The sequence below is a fragment of the Coenobita brevimanus genome, chromosome 58, assembly GCF_032717465.1.
Source record: "Coenobita brevimanus isolate Jiangsu-jjx chromosome 58, ASM3271746v2, whole genome shotgun sequence".
Taxonomy (NCBI): Eukaryota; Metazoa; Arthropoda; class Malacostraca; order Decapoda; family Coenobitidae; genus Coenobita; species Coenobita brevimanus.
The window spans coordinates 22,193,992-22,219,437 of record NC_137011.1 but is presented as its reverse complement, the minus strand read 5'-3'; the positions used below and the strand labels follow the sequence as shown (position 1 = coordinate 22,219,437).

At 40.9% G+C, this 25,446-nt stretch overlaps 1 protein-coding gene across 1 annotated transcript in view; it reads left to right on the top strand.

Moving 5' to 3' along the window:
• The first annotated feature begins 393 nt into the window (after nucleotides 1-393).
• LOC145402684 (uncharacterized) overlaps nucleotides 394-25,446 on the top strand; it is a 64,687-nt gene continuing 39,634 nt past the window's right edge. Inside the window, exons 1-3 of the mRNA XM_080274658.1 lie at nucleotides 394-441; nucleotides 1,812-1,934; nucleotides 2,251-2,471. Of these exons, the coding sequence (XP_080130784.1) occupies nucleotides 394-441; nucleotides 1,812-1,934; nucleotides 2,251-2,471 (392 nt within the window). The remainder of the gene's footprint in view (nucleotides 442-1,811; nucleotides 1,935-2,250; nucleotides 2,472-25,446) is intronic.

Below are 25,446 nucleotides of genomic sequence, written 5' to 3'. Positions count from 1 at the left end.
ATTTTGTGTTAATAGAGGCTATTGCAGTTAACCATATATTTAACCTGTTTATTTGCCATTACATTATCCTTATGAGTTCTGAATGTTTTGTTGTTAGTTTGTGCATTAAACTTTAACTTGTAATTTTACCTAACTCTTTTGTTTTGAACCTGGAACTTTACGGGACAGTAGTGACTCTTCGTATTCTCACTTAAAGTGTACATTATCTTTCTCTGTTCCGTAACAATATATATATATATATATATATATATATATATATATATATATATATATATATATATATATATATATATATATATATATATATATATATATATATACACACTATATGTTTCCACTTTCTAGAATGATGCCTGTAAAGTGTCAAGTTCAACCTGTAAAGCAACGCCCACTATGGAAACCACTGATGTAAATGAACTCTTAAGACTCTCCTACCTACATGTACGTACTTCCTAAGATAAACAAAAGCTTTTAATGCTAGCCAGCACGCAATAAAAAGGCAGCTCGATACTCAAGTTAAGTGAACAGTGGGCTGGGAACATATTTACATTTACACCCTTTAAGATACCTAGTAAATTACTGTGATTATTTTACACACACACACACACACACACACACACACACACACACACACACATATATATATATATATATATATATATATATATATATATATATATATATATATATATATATATATATATATATATATATATATATATATTTCACTCAAACGTATTGAGGCTAAATACAAATTATTTTTGATTTTACGATATTAACCTTATAATTTTTTTTCATTAATTGTAGTTGATTTGGAGGCCCCCTCAGAAAGTTTAGGGGGACGAGGGTCCCCCGCTGCCCCCCCCCCCAAATGACACCCCTGGTCTCCAAGTAAATCCGCCCCAGTGTCCAGTTAATCATGAAATCAGCAGTTTTACTACATACTACAGCATACGAGCATATAACCACACTACTTTTTATTATTGTGCTTTACATCTTTCAGTTATTCTAGAAAATAATGTTGATGCAGGTAGTAATATACATGATTCCAAGCCAGCCATTCTTCCATCAAGTCATATTGTTACGCATATGTTTTATTCCACTGTTCAGACTCATTATCTGGTCATAGTAAGGGCAGTCCTAATATTGAACCGTATTACCTCATACCTTTTCAGGAGGTACTGTTTTACTTTAAAGTTGTGGACACGCCATATCATAAATTATTGTGTTATTGTCAAAGACTGTCGAAAAATTGTCACATGTTACTCATAATGTTCAGTAATATAATGGAAACTTCTCTATCAATGACACTAAAAAATTACATTCATCAGAACTTAATAGTCAGTTTCATCTCACAGTTCAAATAAGTCGCGGTTGCATGGAATTCGATGAGCCTTACCTATGCTATAGGAATGCGTCTCCTTGGTTCCTACGTAAATTTACACTCAAGCCTGACTACTCGTAGACTTGACCATCAACTATTGAAAATGGGTATCGGATCTTCTACAGGTGAGAACAAAAACGCGGAAGCTAGCATAATGTCAGTCAATGGGCCATATGGTTGTCTATTACAATTTACAAGTACTCTGATAAGATATTCGTAATATGATATGTTTGATATTATTTTTGAGCAGACTTGAACTTTAATTGTTCCAGCATTATATTTATGTATATATGAAAATGTATGAAACATTAACTGACATTTTAGTTAGTCATATCTGGAATTTAAAAGTATTGTTCAGCTGCAGCACTTTCATGGACTCAAGTCCTGTTACATATGTTAAATAATCCCCGTTCATCCATTTACACAGTTTGGTAACGTGACAAACCTTCGAGCGCCATGGGGTGTTGGGGTATTTGAAGTGGTAGCAGACAACCAGAACATTAATGTAACACAGTTCCGGCTTTCCCAGGTGATCACCCAAGCCCGCCAGGTAGGCCAATTTGTTACTGCTGAGGTGGGAAGGCCAATTAGGTTACTACTGAAGTGAGTAACTGGACAGGTCACTCTCCAGCTACCACTGAGGTGGGTAACTGGAGAAGTCATATACAGAATTATGAAATTCTAAGACTTTAGTCTACAATAGCATCATTAAAGACCAAAAAGGAACAATTGTGATGCATGTTTTTAACGCCACATGGCGTCTTGAATGACTAAAGTCGCTAAGAACTTAAAGTTTTGGCTGCTTAATCTTTAAGAAAGTTCCCGTAGTATTGTAAGAAAAAATAATAATATAAAGATACCACCAGTTGCGACTGAAGTCCTGGTCCGTGACGGTAGTTGTGGTGAGTGATGACCCAGTGTTCCTTGACACCTTTGCCAAGTGGTCCCTCAAAGGACGCCTCCTGGTGTGGACAACAAAGCTCCTCGTCCTCACCCGCCTTCCTCTCCACCGTCTCGATGACATCCGCCACACACTGTCCATGACCAACTCACTGCTGCTTCAGCTGTCTAACACTCCAACGATCAAGTGAGATCTACTTTTATATAAAAATATACCATATATATATATATATATATATATATATATATATATAATGTGTCCGACTCTGGGCATAGGCTTCACATCCTGATCCCAAGGCCAACTAGTCCACCAACATAAAATACACCTCCACATGTCACCACTTGGCAATAACACCTACCGTTCATGTTGAGTACATGCTAGGGCAATTACATACAGGTCTGGTGTATTGGAACTAACAGGGGTGGTTTTACACCATGTTGTCCGGTAATATGTTTGATCATTTAAATCCGCATTTTATGAAATTCAAACCCTTAAACTGTTCCCTGCCCTTCCTGTGACTCGAACCTATGTCCATTAGGACTGCAGTACACTTATTTTGCCCATATATTTCAACATACATATTTTTTTGTTCATTTACATATTGCGGATATCCCTAGAGGTAACACTGGTTATTATCACAATAGGTGTTAAAGATAGATAACCCATGAATGTTAGAGAGAGAGAGAGAGAGAGAGAGAGAGAGAGAGCAATCCAGCCATCATCTAAACCTATGTTGCCCCATGAGGAGCATAGAAGCCCAGGGCTAGGCAAGTTCGTCCTGACATTTAAGATGAGAATGGCCAGCCTCACTCATCCATGAGTGGCATTACATGAGCAATAAAACCTCAACCAACCCTTGGATATGAATGGAAACAGGCTGAATCCTGTTGGGCCCATCCCGATGTTTTCTGGGCAGTGGTACACCCCAGTCCCGACTTTTTTGGACCTTTTTTTTTTTTTGGCTCAAGCATCCGCTTTTGGTGAGAAACATCGAAAATTCATAGAGAAATCGCTCACCTGAGGTTTAAAATACTCGATCCAGGTAGGAGTACGTCCTTACCTTACAGGGTTTTCTATCAGGCTGGCTACAAAGAAAACGAGTTCAATGGGAGGATAACTATTCTACACCACTCATAAACGGTATTTATTTATTTATTTGGTACGAATTTATATGTAGTACGAGAGTATATTGGTTTTCAAACGGTAATATAGGCATTATAAGCATTGTTTCATTCACTAAATCATTACCATTCCTGACCTTTTTTTGCCACATTACCTGATTATCATTTCTGACTGTAATGTTTGTCCTCCACATTGTCATCGATTGGGGAATCACTCTGGCCCTGAATTTCGTACCGTGGCATGACATGGCTTTACTGGCCAGGTCACTGATAACAGGTGAATTGCTGAGAAAAGGTCATGCAGGGGGAGGGAGGAGGTCATGCTGGGTAAGGCATTGTCCCTGCCTGGCATCTTGTAGAGGAAGGTGTCCCGTGTATACTTGCCAAAAATTACCCGCGAAAATTGAAAATTGTGCAAATTAGGGACCTTGCAATGTCCTTTGCAATGTTGCCGCGTTAATCTACGTCTCCAGGATATGAGTGCACATCATGTGAGGACGTGAATTCACGTCTCCGGGACGAGCGGGTTTACCTATTAAACCACTAGATGCCATAAGTTGGTTATATGGATACCACCCAGCATAGGAAATGGTTTCCTGACATACAGGAAACTATTTGGCTTGTCAATTAGTGTAGAGTCACCCTCAGAAAGAAGGAAGAGGAAAGCATGAAAGAAAGAAAGACATAAGAAGAAAGAAGGAAGGAAGAGAGGAAAGGGCAACCACCCAAGAGCAGCACTACATTGAGTGAGTGGATGGTGAGTGCCCCCACCTGCAACCATATAACTGTCTGTCAGTCTATCTATCTATCTATATATCGTTGAGCAGCGGGATTTGCCAGATAGATTATGCTGGAGAATTCCGGATGTTTCTCAGACCGTAGTTCCATTATAAGTCAGAGTTGCCAGTTAGCCTGCTGTTGTAAGCGTAGATATTTTGTAAATTGTACATTAATTTTTGTGCTCTGTTTTTCTATAATGTTTTATTTATTTGATTATTAAATTATGTACTTTCATCTCAGTTATTTAGAGTGTTAAGTAGTGTAAGAAAACTTTGGCATGTTTTGGACGTCTCCGAGTTGGTAACTGTTGCCGGTCGAGAGTGTACTTGACGTTTTGAGAGTAATGCAAGCTATGTAAGGATAGGGAAGAGACTAGAGCAGTTTCAGTCGGTTTTTGGTTCAATTTGAGTGTAGTGCAGTGTCGGTGTAGTGTGAGTGAACTTTGTATATCATCGGTACTTATGATAATAGTGAAGTGTTGTTGTGAAGCATTAAGTGTAATTGTAGTGAGTAAAGTCTGTATATCTTCGGTATTCGTAAAAACAGTGAAGTAAGGTTGGCAAGCATTAAGTGTGTTATGAAAATAAACACAATGAACTTAGGCAGTGTTTATTCACAACGCCTCAGCTGGTCTTGTTGCACACAGAAAGGCTGCCTCTGGGAAGAACAACTCACTTGGAAATATCCTTACTATACTGTACTACTCCTGTTGGAGCCTGTGGCAGTGTGGGATGGAGCCCTAACAATATATATATATATATATATATATATATATATATATATATATATATATATATATATATATATATATATATATATATATATATACAGCAAAATCTCAAATTTTGACGGATTAGAATTTGATGATTCGACTTTAGATGCATTTTGAAGTGGTCTGCCTACCTCACTTTTCGATGCAAAATCGCTAATTTCAATGCTGCCACGGGCTTCATAAGCAGAAACAGTCAAAGATCATCACCTTCTTCAGGCCAATTACTAGGGTGTTGCAAGATATAACCATCCAAGAGGGTGAGGAGGAAGATGTTGACACTGCAGATGTCCAGATACTCAAGGATGATTTTCATTTTGAGGAATTTGGGTTGGATACCTCCACAGAGGAGGCCACTTTAACTAAGTGGTCCACCCCTGCCACACAGCACCAACACCAGCCACCCAAGTGATAATACGTATTCCATAACCTAAGGTTAGTACTGTACTGTACAGTGTGCTGTAACTACTGTAATAAAAACTGTATTCGACACTACAGTAGAGTATGGTAATACAGTGCAGAACTACAGTTACTTAACCACATTTAAAATTCATAAAGTTTACAGGGAGTGTGGGCAAAAAATCATGATTTTACATAGTGAAGTTGGGAGGCCCTGGACCCAAATTGATTTTTTGCATAAGAAGTTCAGTTCAAATTTCGATGTTTTGAATTTAGATGCGGTTTTTTGGTATATATATATCCATCGAAATTTGAGATTTTACTGTATATAAATAAATATATATATATATATATATATATATATATATATATATATATATATATATATATATATATATATATATATAGCCTCTGTGGTACAGTGGTAGAGTGTGTATTTCATACACGGGTGAACCAGGGTTCACGCCCCACCAGGGTAATAAACTTTGGGAGTCTTCACTCGGCCACGTACTGCATTGGCGGACACAAGGGGTGCTGTAGTTGAACCAGTGTCGCTTACTATAACATATGCTTGCACCCAATCAGCTTGCGTGGCCGAGTACACTAGGTTCACAGACTACACACACATCCAAAGCCACTCAAACATTAATTTCATTTACAAGCACTTCTCACCCTACATACAATCTCTATCAGACAGCCTAAGCCACTTTGTAGAGATAAATTGGCTGTATCGTCCTGACTTCGGTCGGGATAGGCCAGTCCTGCAGTGGATTCTCAAACGGCTGATGATGATGATATATATATATATATATATATATATATATATATATATATATATATATATATATATATATACTGTATAGATAGATATATAGATATACATATATACAATATACATATATATATATATATATATATATATATATATATATATATATATATACTATCACGTCCCGAGCTATTTCACACCTCCGACATCCCCCAAACCCGAGGTATCTTTGAAAAAAAAATTTTTGGCTAAAACTTCTGCTTTTGTTGAGAAACAAAGAAAAATCACTAAGAAAGGGCATACCGTGGTCCATAAGTGGTCGGAACAGGTTAGGTCCCCCGCGCCAGGTATCGTATTCTGTCGCTGACATGTGAGGTGCTCACGTTTTCTATGGTAGGTAATTTTGGGAGAAACCACAAAGAACACCTCTAGATTTATTGAATTTGAACTAATAAACAATAAGAATAACAATATAATGACATATATATGAAAAATAAGCATTGTACCTTAGCACGAGCATAGCGAATTTGGTCAGAGTGGTAACACGCTATGTGCTAAGTTTCTTGTTTCAGTCAACATATCATTTTTTCTACTTGTATACTACTGTTTCAATGCCATTTTACCATTTTGTACTGTATGTAAATGTTTTCAGCTGTTTTCGTTCATTACAATGACATGTAGCATAACTACAGCGCACTTCTGCTTACTCAGCGCACTCACTACGACTTGTATCTCAACATACCATATTGTTTTATCACTTTCATAGTAATGTTTTCTTTATATTGAACCTTTCCTCCACCACTGTAAATGTTTTCAATTATTTACATTTATTAAGAGGGCATTTATTGAAATGCTAGCACATATTCTAGTAGCAAGCACAATCTCTAAAACTCGTGTTTCAACTTCTACTTTATTTCTTCACTCCCAATATACTTCCCCATTTACATTACACCCGTTTACACCCTATATTGCACTATACATATTTACGGGCCTTATTTATTAAATTGAGCATCAGAATATCGCGCCAAAATACCCTCGCAATGAATGTTTCGACTAAGATAATACTCGTACGCTCACATGCTAATTTTCCACTTATATTACGCCCATTTCCACTTGTATATTCCTATTTACATATTTACGGGCCTTATTTATTCCACTGAGCATCAGGAAATCGCATCTATATACACTTGCGAGGAATATTTTGACTTAGAAAATAATTTCAGCACTTACAAAACTTTCAATTTATATTACACCCGTTTGCATTTTTCATACAAATATTTACATATTTACGGGCCTCATTTATTCCACTGAGCGTCAGAAAAGCGCATCTACATACACTTGCTGGGAAGGTTTCCACTTAGAAAATATTTATGCCCTTACAGATTTTTCCATTTATTATACATCCGTTTCCATTTTCATACTACTATTTACAGATCTGTGGGCCTTATAATTACACTGAGCGTCTGTTTGTCGCATTTATTTCTAAGTATCAGGGTCATATCGCATTCACACCATATCAGAAGTGCATCAAGATGTGATACTCACTGAAACAAGGGTGAATGCAGAGACCCACGTCACACTCAATGCGATGGTAGCGGGTGTCTTTTCTCTGAGTGGTGGGTCTCACCCGGGAATTGCTACACACATAACACCTGCGTTGGGGCCTAGATCTATTTGGCTGGGGAGGTATAGGAGTGGGGAAATGGCAGGCAGATATTCTTAGAGGAGTTTGGGCGGTAGGGGCAGTGTGTGTGCGGTGTTGGGGCCTTTCAACCGCATACCGGCCAAAAATCTCACGTGTGAGCTCCCTCACAAACCCTTCAAAGGTTTCCTGAACTCCTGTTGTCATGGCATGCAGGTGGTGGCAATTCAGGGCAGTTATATCTAGCAAGGGAAAGAAGAGCTTCTTGCACAACTTCATCGTGGTCCTGGCACACTCGACAGTGGATATCATGGAGTCTGACTGGTCCATCAGGCTCATGTTGATGTTGTAATCGAGGACGCACTCAGGTTTCCATATGTGGTGCCTGTTCTCGCTCTGGTAATCCACGGACTCTGTATGGTGTATCAAGGGACGGTGAACCGTGGACAAGATGCTGACTTCTCTATTGTGGTTCCACACTGTTGCTAGTATATTGTTTGCCTGGAAGAAGACAACCTCATTTCTGTCAAGTTTCCGCCCCACCTTGACCATGCGATGCCGGTTCACCTTGACAGTACCACAGATTCCCGTGTCATGCCTGTGTAGATAACGAGCGAGAAGAAGGCTAGTGTACCAGTTGTCCAGGTAAAGGACGTGACCACGATGAAGGTAGTCTTCTATCATTGTCTTTACCACTGCTCCAGACAGTCCACTACCCCGATCTTCTATTATTTCTGTCTGTGCACCGGTGTACAAGACTATGTCTTGCACATAACCAGTCCTACAGTCACACATAACAAAGATCTTGAACCCATAACGGTGCCTTTTGCTGGGTATGTACTGCCAAAATGAAATATTGCCTCTCCACAACACGAGACTCTCGTCTATGACGAGGTCTCTATAGGGATAAAATGTGGAACAAAATGTTTGCCTCAAGTGATCAAAGACCAACCTAATTCGCCTCATCTTATCTGTGTCATTTGCATTTGCAGGATCATCAGCATTGTAAAAGTGGAAGCGACTTAGAATTTGCTGAAAGCAATTATGGCTCATGACTTTGCCAAATATTGGTGTCAGCATAATTGGGTCCCTTGACCAGTATGCCTGAATTCTGTTCTTTCGTACAATACTCATCACAAGTACCAGGGCAAAAAATAAAAAGATTTCTGCAAGGGAGACTGGGTAATCATATTTGATAGAATGCCTGCTCCTTGTGCCCAATCTTTCACTCTCACATCGCTGGCTACTAGCGAAACGGTTTGTCTGGTCCACTATTTCCTCCACAAAACCCTCACTGAAAAAAAGGTGGAAAAAATCCAGCCTAGTGGAATTAGGGTGAATTCCGGGAGCAGTGCAGCCAGCATGCCCCTGCTCAGTGAAGGGGTGAATGATGGGAAAAAAATCACTCCCATCCTTCCAATTCCAAGACACAAATCCCTTATCCCCATCGTCCCCATCGTCGCCTTCGTCTGGGTGGGGAGGAGATGCTGGTGGGGGAGGTTGGGGAGGAGTGTGGAGGGCTTCCCTACTCGGACTCCTTTTCCCTTGGCCTTTACCCTTTCCCTTTCCCTTACCCTTACAGCCTTGTGGAACATTAGGGGGCTGTGGGGATGAAGTCTAGGAATATTGGGGAGCATAAGACGTGCTGGGGAGTGGTTCCTCCCCACTTTCCCCCTCCATCACAACCCAACGTGATTCATCACGCACCCTCACTCGCCCACATGATACTCCCTGCCGCCTCACACCACCACGGGAGAGCGATGACTCACTCCTGCCAATCTCACTTTCCATACTCGCCCCTGCGCTTTCCCTTTCACTCCCCACTCCCTCCATGCCACTTCCACCCTCCCCAAACAAAAGACTAGGCCCATACCTGCTTGTACGACGTGGTGTGCACTCAGGGCCGCGATGTGTGATAATCTCTTGGCCATACCACATGGTAGCACGTCCCATGGCTTTGTCCTCGTCCTCGTCCTCGTCCTCGAAATCGGGCTCCACATCACGTGGGGGCTGCCGAGAGGATGTTGCACGTTGTTTTTGTGCAGGCTGGCCCTCTCTAGCAGCACGATAAGTCACGTAGCGCCGCTTCCTGGGGGACGGGACCTCCTCATCACTGCTGCTGCTTTCAACCTCCTTTGGTTGGACATAATCTTTGTCCACAACCTCATCGTCCAGTGGGGAATCACTGTTGCCTGTGAAGGCATCCAGGGTGGCTTGGATTTCCTCCTCCAAGAGACCTCTATGCGCCATGTCTGACCAGGGCCACTGCTAACAGGTGAGTGACCGAGCCAAGGGTGAGCGTGGGTTGCGCAGGGTCGCTGAGTGTCCCCACCTGGTGGCAGGTAGGGGAAGGTTGAGCGACCCTACGTACCAAAAATTAAGCGCAAATTTTGAAAATTGTGCAAATTATGCACCTTGCAATTGCGCGACGTACCAGTACGTCGACGGAACTGGCAATTACAAAATGTTGCAACTTAGTCATACATCGATGGGACATCTCAGGATATATATATAGTATATATATATATATATATATATATATATATATAGAGAGAGAGAGAGAGAGAGAGAGAGAGAGAGAGATGGAGATCTGTCTCCCTTTTGAGCCCAGTGTCCTCAGTGTAAGACAGAACCAGAAATTTTCAAAAGTTAATAAAGTAGGGAACCCCCAAGTAGGGACCTGTGAGCTTTGCGACTATGAGCCGATAGGCGAGGGTGGTATGCTTCGTACCCTTCCAGTACAATCCCTCGCCCAGGGACTCTGGAAGCCAATGGGATATATATATATATATATATATATATATATATATATATATATATATACATATATATATATATATATATATATATATATATATATATATATATATATATATACAGGGTTTTTCAAAAGTTGCTCATTATTTTTTAAAATTTATTCAAATTGCAATTACATGAGGAACCAAATGACAGTTTGGTTGCTGAGTCTTGGATCCGTGAGAATTTTTGTGACATCAAACTTGGCTTCATAAGTCTACTGGAAAGTCACTGGTATACCTCAACATGGGCGCCTCCTTTTTCAAAACAAGCGAGCCACCATTTTACGCATTCTTAGCCGAATTGGACAACATTTCAGGAGAAACAGAAGCACATGCACTCCTGATTCGTTCTTCTACTATGGAGCGTTCTCACGGCTTGGTGGCGTACACTTTTGCTTTTAATGTAGCCCCACAAAATGAAGTTGCATGGTGTAAGATCCGGTAAGTGAGCAGCCCATTTGATGAGACCATGGAGACCAATCCACCGATCTGTGTACTGCTCATTTAGAAATGAGTGAACCTCATGCAAGTAATGAGCAGGGACACCATCTTTCTGGAAAATGACTTCTTGCATGTCAGCTACAACTGACGGTTGGGGGATGCAGAACACTTGTAGCATAGGGAGGTAATTGTCTCCACTGATGTTCACGGAATATCCATCTTCATCCCCAGAGAAGAACAGACCAATCAGCCAATCAGATGAGATGGAACACCAGATGACCAATTTTGGCGTGTCCCTTTCATGTTCACGGATTTCCACAGGGTAGTGAGTTCCCCAGATGAGGGTGTTGTGCCGATTGATGCAACCGGAAAGGTGGAAGAGAGCTTCGACACTGAACCACATGTGCTCCAGGATCGATGGGTCTCTTTTGTAGTGATGCAGCAGTGTCTCACACATCTCCATCTGGCAATCGTACTCTTGAGGTTCCAGCTTCTGAACTACCTGGATCTTGAAAGGATACAGATTGAAAGCACGCCGCAAAATCTGTCGGATAGATGTCACGCCGATGTTCAGTTCCACAGTTGCTCACTGAATGGACTTTCCTTGACTTTTAGCAAAAGCCTCACGGACAGTTTTGACATTCTCCTCACTCCGCCTACTTTCAGGCCTTCCTCATCAAGGTTTGTCCTTAACGGATCGGGTCTCCATAAACTTCTGGTGGGTGGCGATGATGATGTTCCTTTCCAGTGCATAATACTGTCTGTAGACTGCCCGGAATTGTCGCTACACTTCAACCACAGACTGAAAAACCTCCCGCCATGCAGTGATTTTACGCATTTGCTCTAGAGTCAGCATGGTAGAAGAAGAAAACGGTGCAAAACTTCAAATGTACACAAAATTTCTCAGCTACAGAGTAAGAGTTCATTGCAAGATGAACGTCATTGGTATATTACCTGCAAAGAAAATTGAAAATCAAATTAGTGAGGGGCTTTTGAAACACCCAGTATATACATATATATATATATATATATATATATATATATATATATATATATATATATATATAAAATATATATATATATATATATATATATATATATATATATATATATATATATATATTCACACATGCACTAATAGCCATTAAAAATAGTCCGTTAAAATAGCCATAAAAATACCCACTAAAGAAGCTACTAAAAATAGTTAATAAAGTGCAAATATATCAATAAAATCGAAATTTATACATTAACATACTTTTTAATAACTATTTTTAGTAACAGACTTTCATGGCTGATTTTAATGGTTCTTTTAGTCGTTATTTTTGTAGACAGTTTTAACTGGCTATTTTTTTCTGGCTATTTTAATGAAAATTTTATTGACTATTTTAGTGACTATTTTCAACAGTTGTTTTAGCGACATTTTTAGCAACTTTCATAATAACTATTTTAATGACTTTTTTAATGATTAATGACTATTTTTAACGATGACCTTTATTCGACAAATGGTTTTTAAATACTATACACAAATTTAGTACAGGACTCCTTTTTATGTGTGCATGTTTTTGGATGTTCTATAGAACGTTTCAATTTCCATTATATATACTGTATATATATATATATAATCAGCCGTCGAGGTCCACTGCAGGACCAGCCTATCCTACCGAAGCGGGGATGATACTGCCAATGTATCTCTACCCAGTGGCTTAGGCTGTTTGGTAGAGACTGTATGTAGGGTGAGAAGTGCTTGTGAATGTTACTGTAGTGGCTTTTGATGAGTGTGTGTAGTGTGTGAACCAAGTGTAATTGGCCCGCCTTAAGCCAACTGGGTGCAAGCATATTAGTATGCAACACTGGTTCAACCACAGCACCCTTTATGTCCACCAAAGCAGTCAGTGGTTTGGTGAACTCTTCCCAAAGTTTTTGCAACTCTGGCGGGAAGCACACACTGACATCCTTTCCCATTCACTCACTTCACACTCACTGACACGAGATCTCAGTCACTGATGAGCGAAAAAAGGTGCTGTATTTATTTTTTTTCTTCAGTCCGATAACAGAAATTTCGTATTTAAGATACCAAGTTTTACACGATTTTATGAAACTTACAAGGAAGATCCTCTTGTTTGAAAAGTCTCCTAAGCTGGATGAAAACGTCCCTCAGAGACAAGAATGAAGTAAAAAATCTGTTATTGGATTTAAGGTAGGAACTTTCATCAAGTAGATAAAGCTGCCTGCGCTTACTCTGAGTAAAACATACAAACCGGTTAATCTAGGTTTTTTAATTCGCTAGTTCCTATGATTTTTATCAACTGAACAGAGTTAGCCAACATCACCTATAGAAAAACATTGCACTTATACCAGTGAAATGATTAAGGCGGGGTACAATTTCATAGCAATCTTCCAGTCCTTTTTTGTTCAGTCATGAGCACAGAGGCCTAAGGCTAGACGACGCATTTCCAGTATTTGCGACGATAGGTTTCCTTCATGTCAAAAAAAACAAACAAACAAATGTCAACTGTCATCCTTTAGGCAAGCTTCGTTTCTGTCGTGTGCTATTTTCTACACTAAGCAGTGCTGATTCCTTTATTTTTTTTTTTTGCATTAACTTTTATTATTTAACAAGCGATTCTTTTGAAGACATTGTTCATTGTGATCACCTCTATGAGAATAATTAGGCCTAAATTAAGCAGTGCCTTTTGCTGAATGTATCTTTTGCCAATCTATGTCCATCTTACAATTGTCTGTCTATCCAGCTAAGGTGAGAGAGAGTGGGAGTATGTATAGGGTATATGCGAGTAAGTAGTTGGGAATGAGGGGGCAAAAGAGGATGTATGTAATGTTGTGTGCAAGAGATGGAAGGAAAATATAAAAGAGTATGGATCATCTGGTTCAAGGATTGTGTGGGTAAGATTGAAAGTAGGATTACAAAAGTGGGTGATTATGTGTGTGCATCCGCCAACGCAAGCTCGGTCAAGCAGAGTGAAAGAAGAGTTCTGGGCAAATGTGGAAGCATGCAAGGAAAAGTTCCAGCGAAATGAGAGAGTGTTTTTGAGTGGAGACATGAATGGAAAAGAAGGGAATGTGAGGGTGAATGGAATACCGATAGTTGGTGTGTGGGGTGTACCTGCAGAAGTGGATGAGAATGGCAGTGTCCTAAGGGACATTTGTTCAGGAAGGGGATCAGTGATAGCCAATACCCTCTTTAGACACAAAATGATCCACAGGTGTACATGGCGAGTGATGAGAATGGTGGGTGGTGAGCTCAATGAATGGAAGGCATTGATTGATTATAAGTTTGTGGATGACAGAATGAGAAGGTATGTAATGAATGCAAGAGCATACAGAGGTTGGGGGAGTGGACATCCTGACCACTCCATTATAGTGGTGAAAGCCAAGGTTCAAGTGCATTGGATGAATAGGAGAGAAGGACAGAAGGAAGTAGTCCAAACATGGAGGGTAAAAAGTTGCAAGAGGACGAAAAAAAAAAAAAAAAAAGGCAGAGTATATTACAGAAGTGGAGGAGCGATTGGGTAAATATGATTCTGACCAGATAGGGGAGGTGGAAGATGTGTGAAAGATATTCACAGAAGAAATCTGTGCAAGATGTGAGGTGGTATATGAGGTCAAGAGATGACGAAAGGGGGTGCAATGAACAGCATGGCTGAATGAGGAGATGAGACAAGGTGTGGTACAAAATAGGAAAGCATATTGTGCCTGGATGGGAAGCAGAGGCATGGATGGAGTTGAGAGACGGAAGAGAGTGTTATATGTAAAGAGGAAGAAAGAGGTGAAAAGACTAGTAAGAGAGGGTAAGAAGAGAGTGGATAAGGAATGTGGAAGGAACTTGACTGTAAATTGGAAGGAATGTATGAAAACGTCCAGGAAGGAGGTGAAGAGAGTTAGGATGATAAACAAGTTACTAGGGGATTGAAAGATAGAAGTGGTAGATTGACATTGGAGAAGGGATAAAAGGCGAGGAGATGAAGAGAACATTTTAAGGCATTGTAAACATAATGAATGAAAGCAAGTGACTGGGGAATGGCTAGGAGATGGAGGGAGGTGAGAAGAGTGGAAGTAATCAGTAGGATGGATGTAGTGGAAGCAATGAAGAAAGTCAAAATGGGGAAAGCCCCAGGATGTGATGGAGTGTGCAGTGAAACGCTGAACCTGAGGGAGAGATAGTAGTAGAATGGATATGGAAGACGTGCGGATTGGCCTTGGAGGAAGATGGAGTCCGGAAGATTCGATGTCAGGTATAATTACTCCTCTGTACATGGGAAAAGGGGAAAAAGAAGTGTGTGGTAATCACTGGGGCTTTTGTGTTCGTAGTGTAATAGGAAGAGTATATGGTAAGATAGTTATTGACAGAGTTAGGTAAATACTAGAGGAATTACTTGAAGAAGAAGAGGAGTTTTACGAAAGGAAGGGGTTGTGTAGATCGGATTTTCATCCTAAGGTCCTTAGTGGAAAAGTTTCTAGAGAGGGGAAAGAAGTAGTATGAGGGCTTCATGGATTTGGAGAAAGCACATGACAGAGTTCATAGACAAGGAATGTGGAAAATTTTCAGAATATATGGAATGAATGAGAAGTTGTTGATTGCCGTGAAAAGTATGTGTGAGGATGCTAAGGCTGCAGTGCGTGTGGATAGTGAAGTGAGTGAATTTTTTTATATGAATGTTGGATTGAAATAGGGATGCAATGTCTCCACTGTTGTTTATTCTGTATGTGGATGGGGTTATGAAACAGGTACAAAGTAACGCACTGGATGTTGGAGCAGCCCAAATGAGAGAGTGCAGCGTTTGGAAACTTCCTGTACTGTTGTTTACAGATGATATTATACTATTAAGTGAAGACGAAGGGGAATGCAAGGCTTAGTGAATAAGTTTGGGAGAGTGAGTAAGAAACGGAATCTAAAGGTGAATGTAGGGAAGAGTAAAGACATAGTCTTCGAGAGAAGTGAAGTCAGTGAATGTCCAGTGAGACTGAATGATGAGGAAATGGAAAATGTGAGTGCATTTAAGTACTTTGGTAGTGTGATGAGTAAGGATGGACGTTTGAAGGATGAAGTGCTTGAAAGGGCACAACAGGAAATAAAGGTTGCTCGCTCTTTGAAAGGAGTGATAAGAAATAGGGAAGTGAACATGGAAGTAAAAATGTTACTGCATGACAATATTGTGATACCATCTCTAATTTATGGAAGTGAAGCTTGGACCTCGTTGGAATGGGACAGGTCAAGAGTGAGAGGAACGGATATGAGTTATTTGAGACGCATGTGGAGTTACATGGAGAGAGAGAATGACAAATGAAAGTGAATGAGCTTTGCGGTGTGGATGTGGATGTGATAGAAAGGGTTATGAGAAATACATTGATGTGGTTTGGCCATGTGGAGAGGATGGAAAGTGAGAGACTAACGAGGAGAGTGTATGTGAATGAGGTGGACGGGAGAGAGGGAGGGGGAGGCCAAGGATGAGATGGCGGGATGGAGTAGAGAGGTATATGAGAGAGGAGGATATGAGCTAGGACGTGGGCAATTATTTGGCAGCGAACACAATGACGTGGAGGCTATCTGTATGTGGCTAACCCTTACGGGATGGACTGGTTGACGGTCGTGTACAAGGTCTATAAAGTAATGAATTGGTCACTCATAATCATCGGAATATCATAATTTTTTTCTCTCCGATGTATGCAATAATAATAGTCAAAGTTGAAGATATTCGTTCTTCATGAGAAACATTCACCCTCGGTGTGACGCCACGAACCATACCAAGGCCACAGCTGACCGCCACTCACAACAATGCTTGGGAATCATATTTCAGTACAAGTAAGTTTTGTGTGATTTTCAGCTGTTATTAGCATGCCAGCTTTGTAAGACTTAGTGCGATCGCTCTCTTAAAGATGAAGTATGCTATGTTTGTGCTTAAGAGAAGAGTTTTGTTGTTTTTAGAGAGACTAGTAATGACAACGAACCTCGTAACAACCAGGTACAGACGGCGGAATAAGTTCGTTTCCTTTTCCGTGGACTAAGGTGTTTGTAACATTGCTCGATGGAGAGCTATCCCCTCCTCCTTCCTTCCTCATAGTCCCACACTCCCGCCCAACCCCCCAACTTTTCTTTCCAACCCCATAACCCCACCTGATACCCTCCATACTCTCGCTCACAGCCAGCTTGGGGTTTCTGTACTTCAAGCACCTCTCTAAGTACGTGTAGTCCGAACAAGTAATAAAGGAATAGTACAGTATATATCATAAACCAAGTTAGGAAAAGGTTTACTACACTGTGTGTGGGAGAGAGAGAGAGAGAGTTAAAAGACTGGGAGTGACTTGTGGAGAGGGAGAGCAAGTGGAAAAATGAGAAATGAGAGGACAGTTAGGGAGAAAAAAAAAGGGGGGAGAGGCCAGGAGAGAACAACGGGAGCTAAGAAAAGAGACAGAGAGTAAGGAGAAGAGACAGTGAGAGGTAAAATGAGATACAAGCAGTGTGAAAGGGAAAGAGAAAAGGGCGATGTGAATAGAAAGACCAGGAGTCAGGGAAGTAGAGAGAAAAGGGGAGACAGCCGAGAGAAAATGGGAATGGAGCAAACATAGAAATAGGGATATCAAAAGGAGAAAGTGGGAAAGAGAGCTACGGAACGGAATACTGAAAAGGATTATGAGAGAAATTAGAAAAGGAGGCAAGGTAACAGGGAGGAGGAAGAAAGTGTGTTATTCTGGCAAGGACGCAGGGAAAGAACTATGCCAGATAAGACGAAAGCATTCAGGCTGAGTAGAACGAAAGGCATTCAAGTAAAAAGGGAGGGAGAGAAACAGAAATTTGCGGAGAGAAAGTAGAGATTAAGGGTGAGAAGAAAAAACAGGTTAATTTGGGGGGCAAGAAAGAGAAGGGGGATGATAAGAACGGAAGACACGGGGAGGAAGAGAGAGGGAGGGAGAGAAAGACAGTGGGAAGAGCGGAATCAAAGGAGAGATTTCTGGTGACAGGGAAAGATGGAGAGAGAGGAGAGAAAAAGAGCATGCAGTTATTACTGGGGGAAGAAAGCAGTAAAGGAAATGGATTTAATACAAGTAAAGAAATAGGGAAAGAATAATGGAGTAAAAAAGGTAAGACATGTGACAGATGAATAAAGTATGACAAAGTTGTGACACAGGGAGGGAGAAAGAAAAGATGCGTGAGGTAAGGAGGGAGTTACAGAGGGGGAGAGAGACGAAGGAAAGGAAAGAGAGAGGGAGGAAGGTAGGAACTGAGCAGATAGCTATAATGAAAGGGGAAGGAGGGGAAAGGAAACTGGGGATGAGACAAAGGATCCAGAGAGAGAGGGGGGGGGGAGTACGCAGACAGGCACAGACAGATAGGTCGACAAATATTCAGAAAGTGTGCATTTGTGAGTGTGTGTGTGTGTGTGTGTGTGCGTGTGTGTGTGTGTGTGTGTGTGTGTGTGTGTGTGTGTGTGTGTGTGTGTGTGTGCTTCCGTCCATACGTCACTCCTATAACACTTCCATTTTTTCACCTGCGTGTTTTCATCCTCTCTCCTTCAGTTTTTTCTCTCACTCACTTTTTTTTATCAGTATTTCTCCTGATTGTTTTTACCATTCCAAGTTTCTCTCTCTCTCTCTCTCTCTCTCTCTCTCTCTCTCTCTCTCTCTCTCTCTCTCTCTCTCTCTCTCTCTCTCTCTCGCAGTATTCTCTTCTTCCCCTTCTTTCCTTCTCTCTCATCTTTCCACCTCTCTTTCTCTTCCCCATCTTGCGTCATTTTACTTTCTCCCTCTCTCTCTCTCTCTCTCTCTCTCTCTCTCTCTCTTTCACTAGGAAGAAAGAGATTGTTCTCACAGTCTATATCTCCTTAATACGGCCTCTTCCTGAGTTGCTGTAGAATTTTGGTCACTTGAAAAAGACAGACGTCGACTTAAAAAAGTTCAGGAGACCAAGGTATCAGGTTCGCCTGAGGGCTGTGGGACTTTTTAAGTAGAAACTCGCAGACTACGAGATCAACTCATTAAAGTGTTTAAAATCTGAATGGGTTTCACAATCTTTACACTGAAAGTTGCTTACTCGTAACACGGACTCGGCACACAACCATGGTTGAAAGCTGTATATGAAAAAATTTTCCAGCAGAATTACGTGAAAACTTTTTCACGTGCAAGATCTGCTCCACATGGACCTGACTCAACATGGACGTTGTTAACACTACAGTAGAGAAGTTTAAAGGATTCATCGGCAGGATCTTACACTAGAATAAATGTGAATTGGATATGCATTCCCAGGCAAACAAGAAGTATCTCCACGGTATGGGCTGCATAGTCGTTAAAATCCTAACTGTTCCTTGTAACTCCTCTCTCTCTCTCTCTCTCTCTCTCTCTCTCTCTCTCTGTATGTGTGTGTGTGTGTGTGTGTGTGTGTGTGTAAAAGAGGTGTCTACTGCAGCAACATTTAATCACAGCTGATTTATTCTCTCTCTCTCTCTCTCACACACACACACACACACACACACACACACACACACACACACACACACATACAGTGTAGTAAACCTTCTCCTAACTTGGTTTATGATATACACTGTAATATTCCTTTATTAGTTGTTCGGACTACACGTACTTAGAGAGGTGCTTGAAGTACAGAAACCCCAAGCTGGCTGTGAGCGAGAGTGTGGAGGGTACCGTGTGGGGTTATGGGGTCGGAGAGAAAAGTGGGGGGTTGGGCGGGAGTGTGGGACTATGAGGAAGGAAGGAGGAGAGGATAGCTCTCCATTGAGCAGCGTTACAAACACGGAAAAGGAAACGAACTAATTCCGACGTCTGTACATGTAGCCCAACTCGGTAGCACATTGATTGGAGTTGATAAAGTTGTAATGATGTGATTTATGAACTGAATCAGTATAAGTATTACTATGTTCTGACTCCAGGGGCGTATAACCCTGAAATTGGGCGGTCATACATATGGAAGATGTCCCAAAGACCAATATATTTCATTTTTTCCTCCTTAGGCCTGCCCGTGTACACCTGGACCTCTGTGGAGTATTTGGTTATCTGATTTCTTTGTTTTATGTACTGGTAATGTTTGAACATCTTTGTGGTAACAGCCAGTCTGATCTGGAGAGTAAGATTTTCACATCCCTACCAATGACTTAAAGCCTAAGTTAGGGCTAATTTTACTTAACAGGTGACAGGTTAGGTTAAGCTATATATTTTAGGCTATTAACTCCCGCTGCACTAATTCTTATCAACCTGATTATCTTCCTTGATTCATTGTTTTTATTACTTTTCATTTTAATATTAAGTTAAATTTTTGTCATCAGGTCAAGTCTTTCTGAGCTCGAACTCTTCATCACTCTTGTCTTTTTGTAATTTATCCCATTTGGGTGGGTGTGAGGGTGGCGATGAGTCACCAGCACCGTGGGAGGTAAACAGGCATGAATCCACCATTCCTGGGCTACAGACGAGTATTAAATTACTAAATATGCTGTATCTGGCAACTGCAATGTTGCAGGGATTATCAGCAGCTCTGATGGTGCAAAAGGGAGACTCAAAGATCCCATGGAAACCACTGACGCTTACTTGTGCTTGAAATTATGGCGAGGAGACCAATCCCCTCCTATGGGAAGATCAGTGTAGCAAGGGGTGACCTGCATATCTGAATTACTAAGTATTCGGTATTTGGAAACTGCGGTGTGGCAGGGATTGGTAACAGCTCTGATGGTGTAGAAGGAGACTCATCATTCCCATGGAAACCATTGACGTTCCCTGTGCTTGAAATTATGGTGCGGAGACCCATCGCCTCATATGAGGCAATCAGCACAGCCGAGGGTGGTCTGCATATCGCCTTGCATGAGGCGATGAGCATGGCTGGGGTTAAAATTATTATCACCATTAATGGTCATACATACCTAATTAACAGAAATCTGGTCAAAAATTTTTGTTTAATTTGGCTTAATAAAAATTCAAGGAATCAGTGCAAAATTTTGCTAAAGTTGGGGAAGGCGATGGCTGAATTGGGAGAGAGGCGGCCTGCTGTTCTGATGGACCCAGGTTCGAATCCCAGCTGGGGCAGGGAACAGTTTAAAGATTTAAATTTCATAAAAGCAGAGTTTCCTGATCTACCAGATGACCCGCAGACATGTCATAAAAGTACCCCCGCTAATACTAATACACCAGTCCTGTATGAGACAGCCCTAGCATGTATTCAATATGGACGGTGGGTGTTAGCGCCGAAGTGGTGACATGTGGAGGTGTAGGAGGACTATTGGGCCTTGGGGTAGGGTACTGTCCCCGAGATATAGGCCCTGAAGCCTTTGCCCAGAGTCAGACACATTAAAAAAAAAAAAAAAAAGTGTTTCACCTCTAGTTTGATATCTCCCCTTGACAGAATTCTGTTTTGTGTAAATAATGATTTACAATGCAGAAACATTTATTTGTGTTTTAAATCAATATTGATGCAAAATGGAAGTCTGTCAATGTGTGTTGATAATATGAAAGGTAAATATCCCCTAACTTTGCCAAGTTTTAGTTCTGAAACCTTATTCTTTTATTAACAGTCCAGTTAACCCTTAGCTAGTGGCAGCAGTTGCTGTGAAGCGTCTAAAAAAAAAAAAAAGTCTTTGTTTAGACGCCCTCGACCACAGGATAGAAAAACACATATATAATTACAGCGCATTATGCAAGGTTTCAACATAATCCATATATAGACTCTACCACATGTTAGGTTTTAATATACTCTATATATAGACCCTACCACAATGTGGAACAGTTGCTATATTTCATTAACATATCAAAAAGGGTGTTGCAAGCATCTGGTTGGTGGAGTGGTATGAGTAAACTGTAGGCTTCTTTGCTATGCTTTGTAAAATTACCAAAACTAAATAGGTATACATCTCCCCAACATTAGTTTTCTTTCACATCAGATCTCTATTCTTTCTTATATTTTCCCTTTCCTCCTCTTTTCTTCACAGACTTTGGCAGCTTATTTTTATGTTTCTCTCACTCTATGTCCAATTATATCCCTGTCTACACAAGACATAAAAATCTCCAGTGGGTTTTGAGGATTTTGGGAAACTACTTTGACCTCTGTGTCTCCAGTAAATGGCAAACGTTCTCTGCTAACTGAAGAATGACTTAACCACCCAGCTGGAGCACTGTCATCATTGCCATCAACTTCTACACTTGACAAATTATCATATGGCTCCTCTGCAATCTCACTGAGACACTATCAGTGTCATCACAGTCACTATCCGATGTTGAATCATTAGTAATATCATCAATGTAATCATCATCCAAATCCTGATCTAGAATAAGTTTTATCTCGTCATCACTAATGTTCCTCCTTGTGTGGGACATGATTATGTCTTCATTATCCAAATGTCAAAAGAAAAGTAGAAATTAAGGTCTACTGGAGAAGCAAATGATTGTTCTTCCCCCCCTCAAAGAGCTGGGAACAGACTGTTTGAGTCACTGAGTGAGTAACCATACTGTATACAAGGCACCTGCCACCCGTATGTTGCACACACACCACAAAACCAGCCAGGAGACAGGACGTGTGTGCTGGGCAATCCCCAGGTCCTGTCCTCCCCCCTTACTATTTCTAAACCAGCTCATACCCCACTGACCGGGCTAATGTATAGCCTGGCCTGCATATATGTGCAGGAAATCTTTAAACAAACAAACAAACAACGTATGTTGCCTCGACTGACAGTCACCAGCTGATGAGTGTAAGTGTGCAGTATAGAAAGGTATTGGGCAGTTGCGGTCGATGGTGGTCTGTTGGACGAGGTCCTTCACTTTTTGTACATGTTATGTAAATACCTTATACCACCTCGTTTAAGCTGTTCTAATTAGGGCCGACAGATGACATATATGGAAATGTTCCTGACTCGTCTGGTTCCCTTTCATATATTGATGTCCCCTATATTAGGTTGTGCTTTGACTGGCAGTCACCAGGCGATGAGTTCAGGTATGTCATGTAGAAAGGCATTACATATCTGCAGTCGATAGTGTTCTGTTAGTCGAGGTATTTTTACCATTAGTGTAGGTTGTTACGGAACAGAGAAAGATAATGTACACTTTAAGTGAGAATACTAAAAATCACTACTGTCCCGTAAAGTTCCAGTTTCAAAACAAAAGAGTTAGGTAAAATTACAAGTTAAAGTTTAATGCTTAAACTAACAACAAAACATTCAGGACTCATAAGGATAATGTAATGGCAAAAACAGGTTAAATATATGGTTAACTGCAATAGCCTCTATTAACACGAAATTAGCAAGAATAAATTTATCTAAGTCAGCCCTGATAAAATGAGATACCAGATAATACCCAGTGAATGCCAGATAAATAATTACAGATACAAACTATTATAAAAAATGACTAACATAAAGAACCCCACACGAATTACAAAAACTTCACTAGGCCTACAAATTAAACTTATGCTATACAGTACAAGAAAAAATGCAACAACAGTTATACTCAAATTACACACAGCTGCTAGATGGTTGGAGATTTCTTGAGCACTCACAATAATAATATCTGTACAGGGGAGGACAGAGATGTGAACAAAATGAGGAGCAGATCTAAGTGGCAATGATGCAGAGACTGAGCTCATTATATAGGGGCTGGCAGAGCTTGATACAACTTGTAAGAGGGACGCACAAATGAAACCATGGGGACAGAGAGCTGAAAATCCCGCAAAGTATAACAGAGAGAACGACTTACTCTACTATAACGGTAGAAGGGGGGGACTGAGGCAGAACACGCTCGTGATCAAACATGCAGCAACTGTGCGTTAAAATTACACAAAGGATGATGAAATCATAGGCTATGTAACACCTCCCCACAAAGAAAAAAGAAATTTACAAAGGAAATTTCTTATTACTCTAAAACAATCTGTATATGGCATTACAGACCATGCAAAGGTCTTTCCTAATGTTACAAAACATGAGATCTCCCTAGCACGTTCAGTCATAGGTACTTGCCAGTATCCCTTTAACAAATCAAACTTACTTATGTACCTAGCCTTTCCGATCTTGTCTATGCAATCTTCCACACGAGGGAGAGGGTAAGTGTCTGTTTTGGTTATCTGATTAACACGTCTGTAGTCGATGCAAAGCCGCTGTGACCCACCTGGCTTAGGGACTAGAGTGACAGGAGAACTCCACTCGCTCTGACAGGGCTCAATCATCTTGTGGTCCAACAGGTAGCCAACCTCCTTCTGGATGAGAGGAACTTTCACTGGGTTCACACGGTAAGAAGGCAGTTTAATTGGCTTTGCGTCTCCAACATCGACATCATGCATCAACACAGTGGTTCTTCCTGGAGTAGCACGGAACACTTGCGGGTACTCCTGCAGTAATGCCGAAAACTCCTGCCTTTTCTTGGGAGGTAGATGAGAAAGCTTAGTCTGGAGATCATTCATGATATCAGGATTCTTCCCCAAACTATCACTCAGGCTCATACTGCATGGGAGAGCTTTACTTGCAGACTCGGGTGGAACAGCTACAGTGCAGACTGGATTATTTTCGTCCCGCCTGTGATATAACTTTAGCATGTTGATGTGACAAATTTGCTTGTTCTTTCTACGATCTGATGTGGCGATGACATAGTTGACATCACTGAGTTTCTTCTCCACGAAATAAGGACCACTAAACTTGGCTTGAAGAGGTTGCCCATGAACTGGTAGCAGAATCAAAACCTGATTTCCTGGCTGAAAGTGGCGTAACCTGGACTTCTTATCATACCAAGTCTTCATCTTCTCCTGAGCAGCTCCTAAATTCTCTCTCGCCAACTGTAAAGCAGTGGACAGCCGTTCTTTGAACTTCATCACATACTCCAGCAGGTTGACGTCATCTTCCTCCGACAGCCAGCATTCCTTGAGTAACTTAAGGGGTCCTCTTACTTCATGGCCAAACAGTAGTTCAAAAGGTGAGAAGCCCAGTGATTCATTTGGAGATTCTCTTGCAGCAAACACAACGAATGGAAGACCTTTATCCCAGTCTTTCTGATGTTCCAAACAGTATTTCTTGAGCATCGATTTGAGTGTTTGATGATATCTCTCCAACGCTCCTTAGGTCTGGGGATGGTAAGCTGAAGACGTGATCTGGGTGATGCCCAGCTCTTTCAGAGACTGCTTGAAAACATTTGACATGAAATTACTTCCCCGGTCTGACTGTACCTCCTTGGGCAGACCAAACTTTGTGAAGAACCCTAGCATTTCCTTAACCACGTTCTTTGCTGAGATGTTTCTAAGTGGAATGGCTTCAGGATAACGAGTAGCCATATCAATCATGGTCAACACATAAGAAAATCCTGAAGAAGTCTTAGGAAGAGGGCCCACAATATCCACCAACACACGGGTGAAAGGCGCCTCAAAAGGAGGAATGGGAACTAGAGGTGCAACCTTTTCGGTCTGATTACACTTCCCCACAACTTGACAGGTGTGACAAGACTTACAATACCAGGAAACAT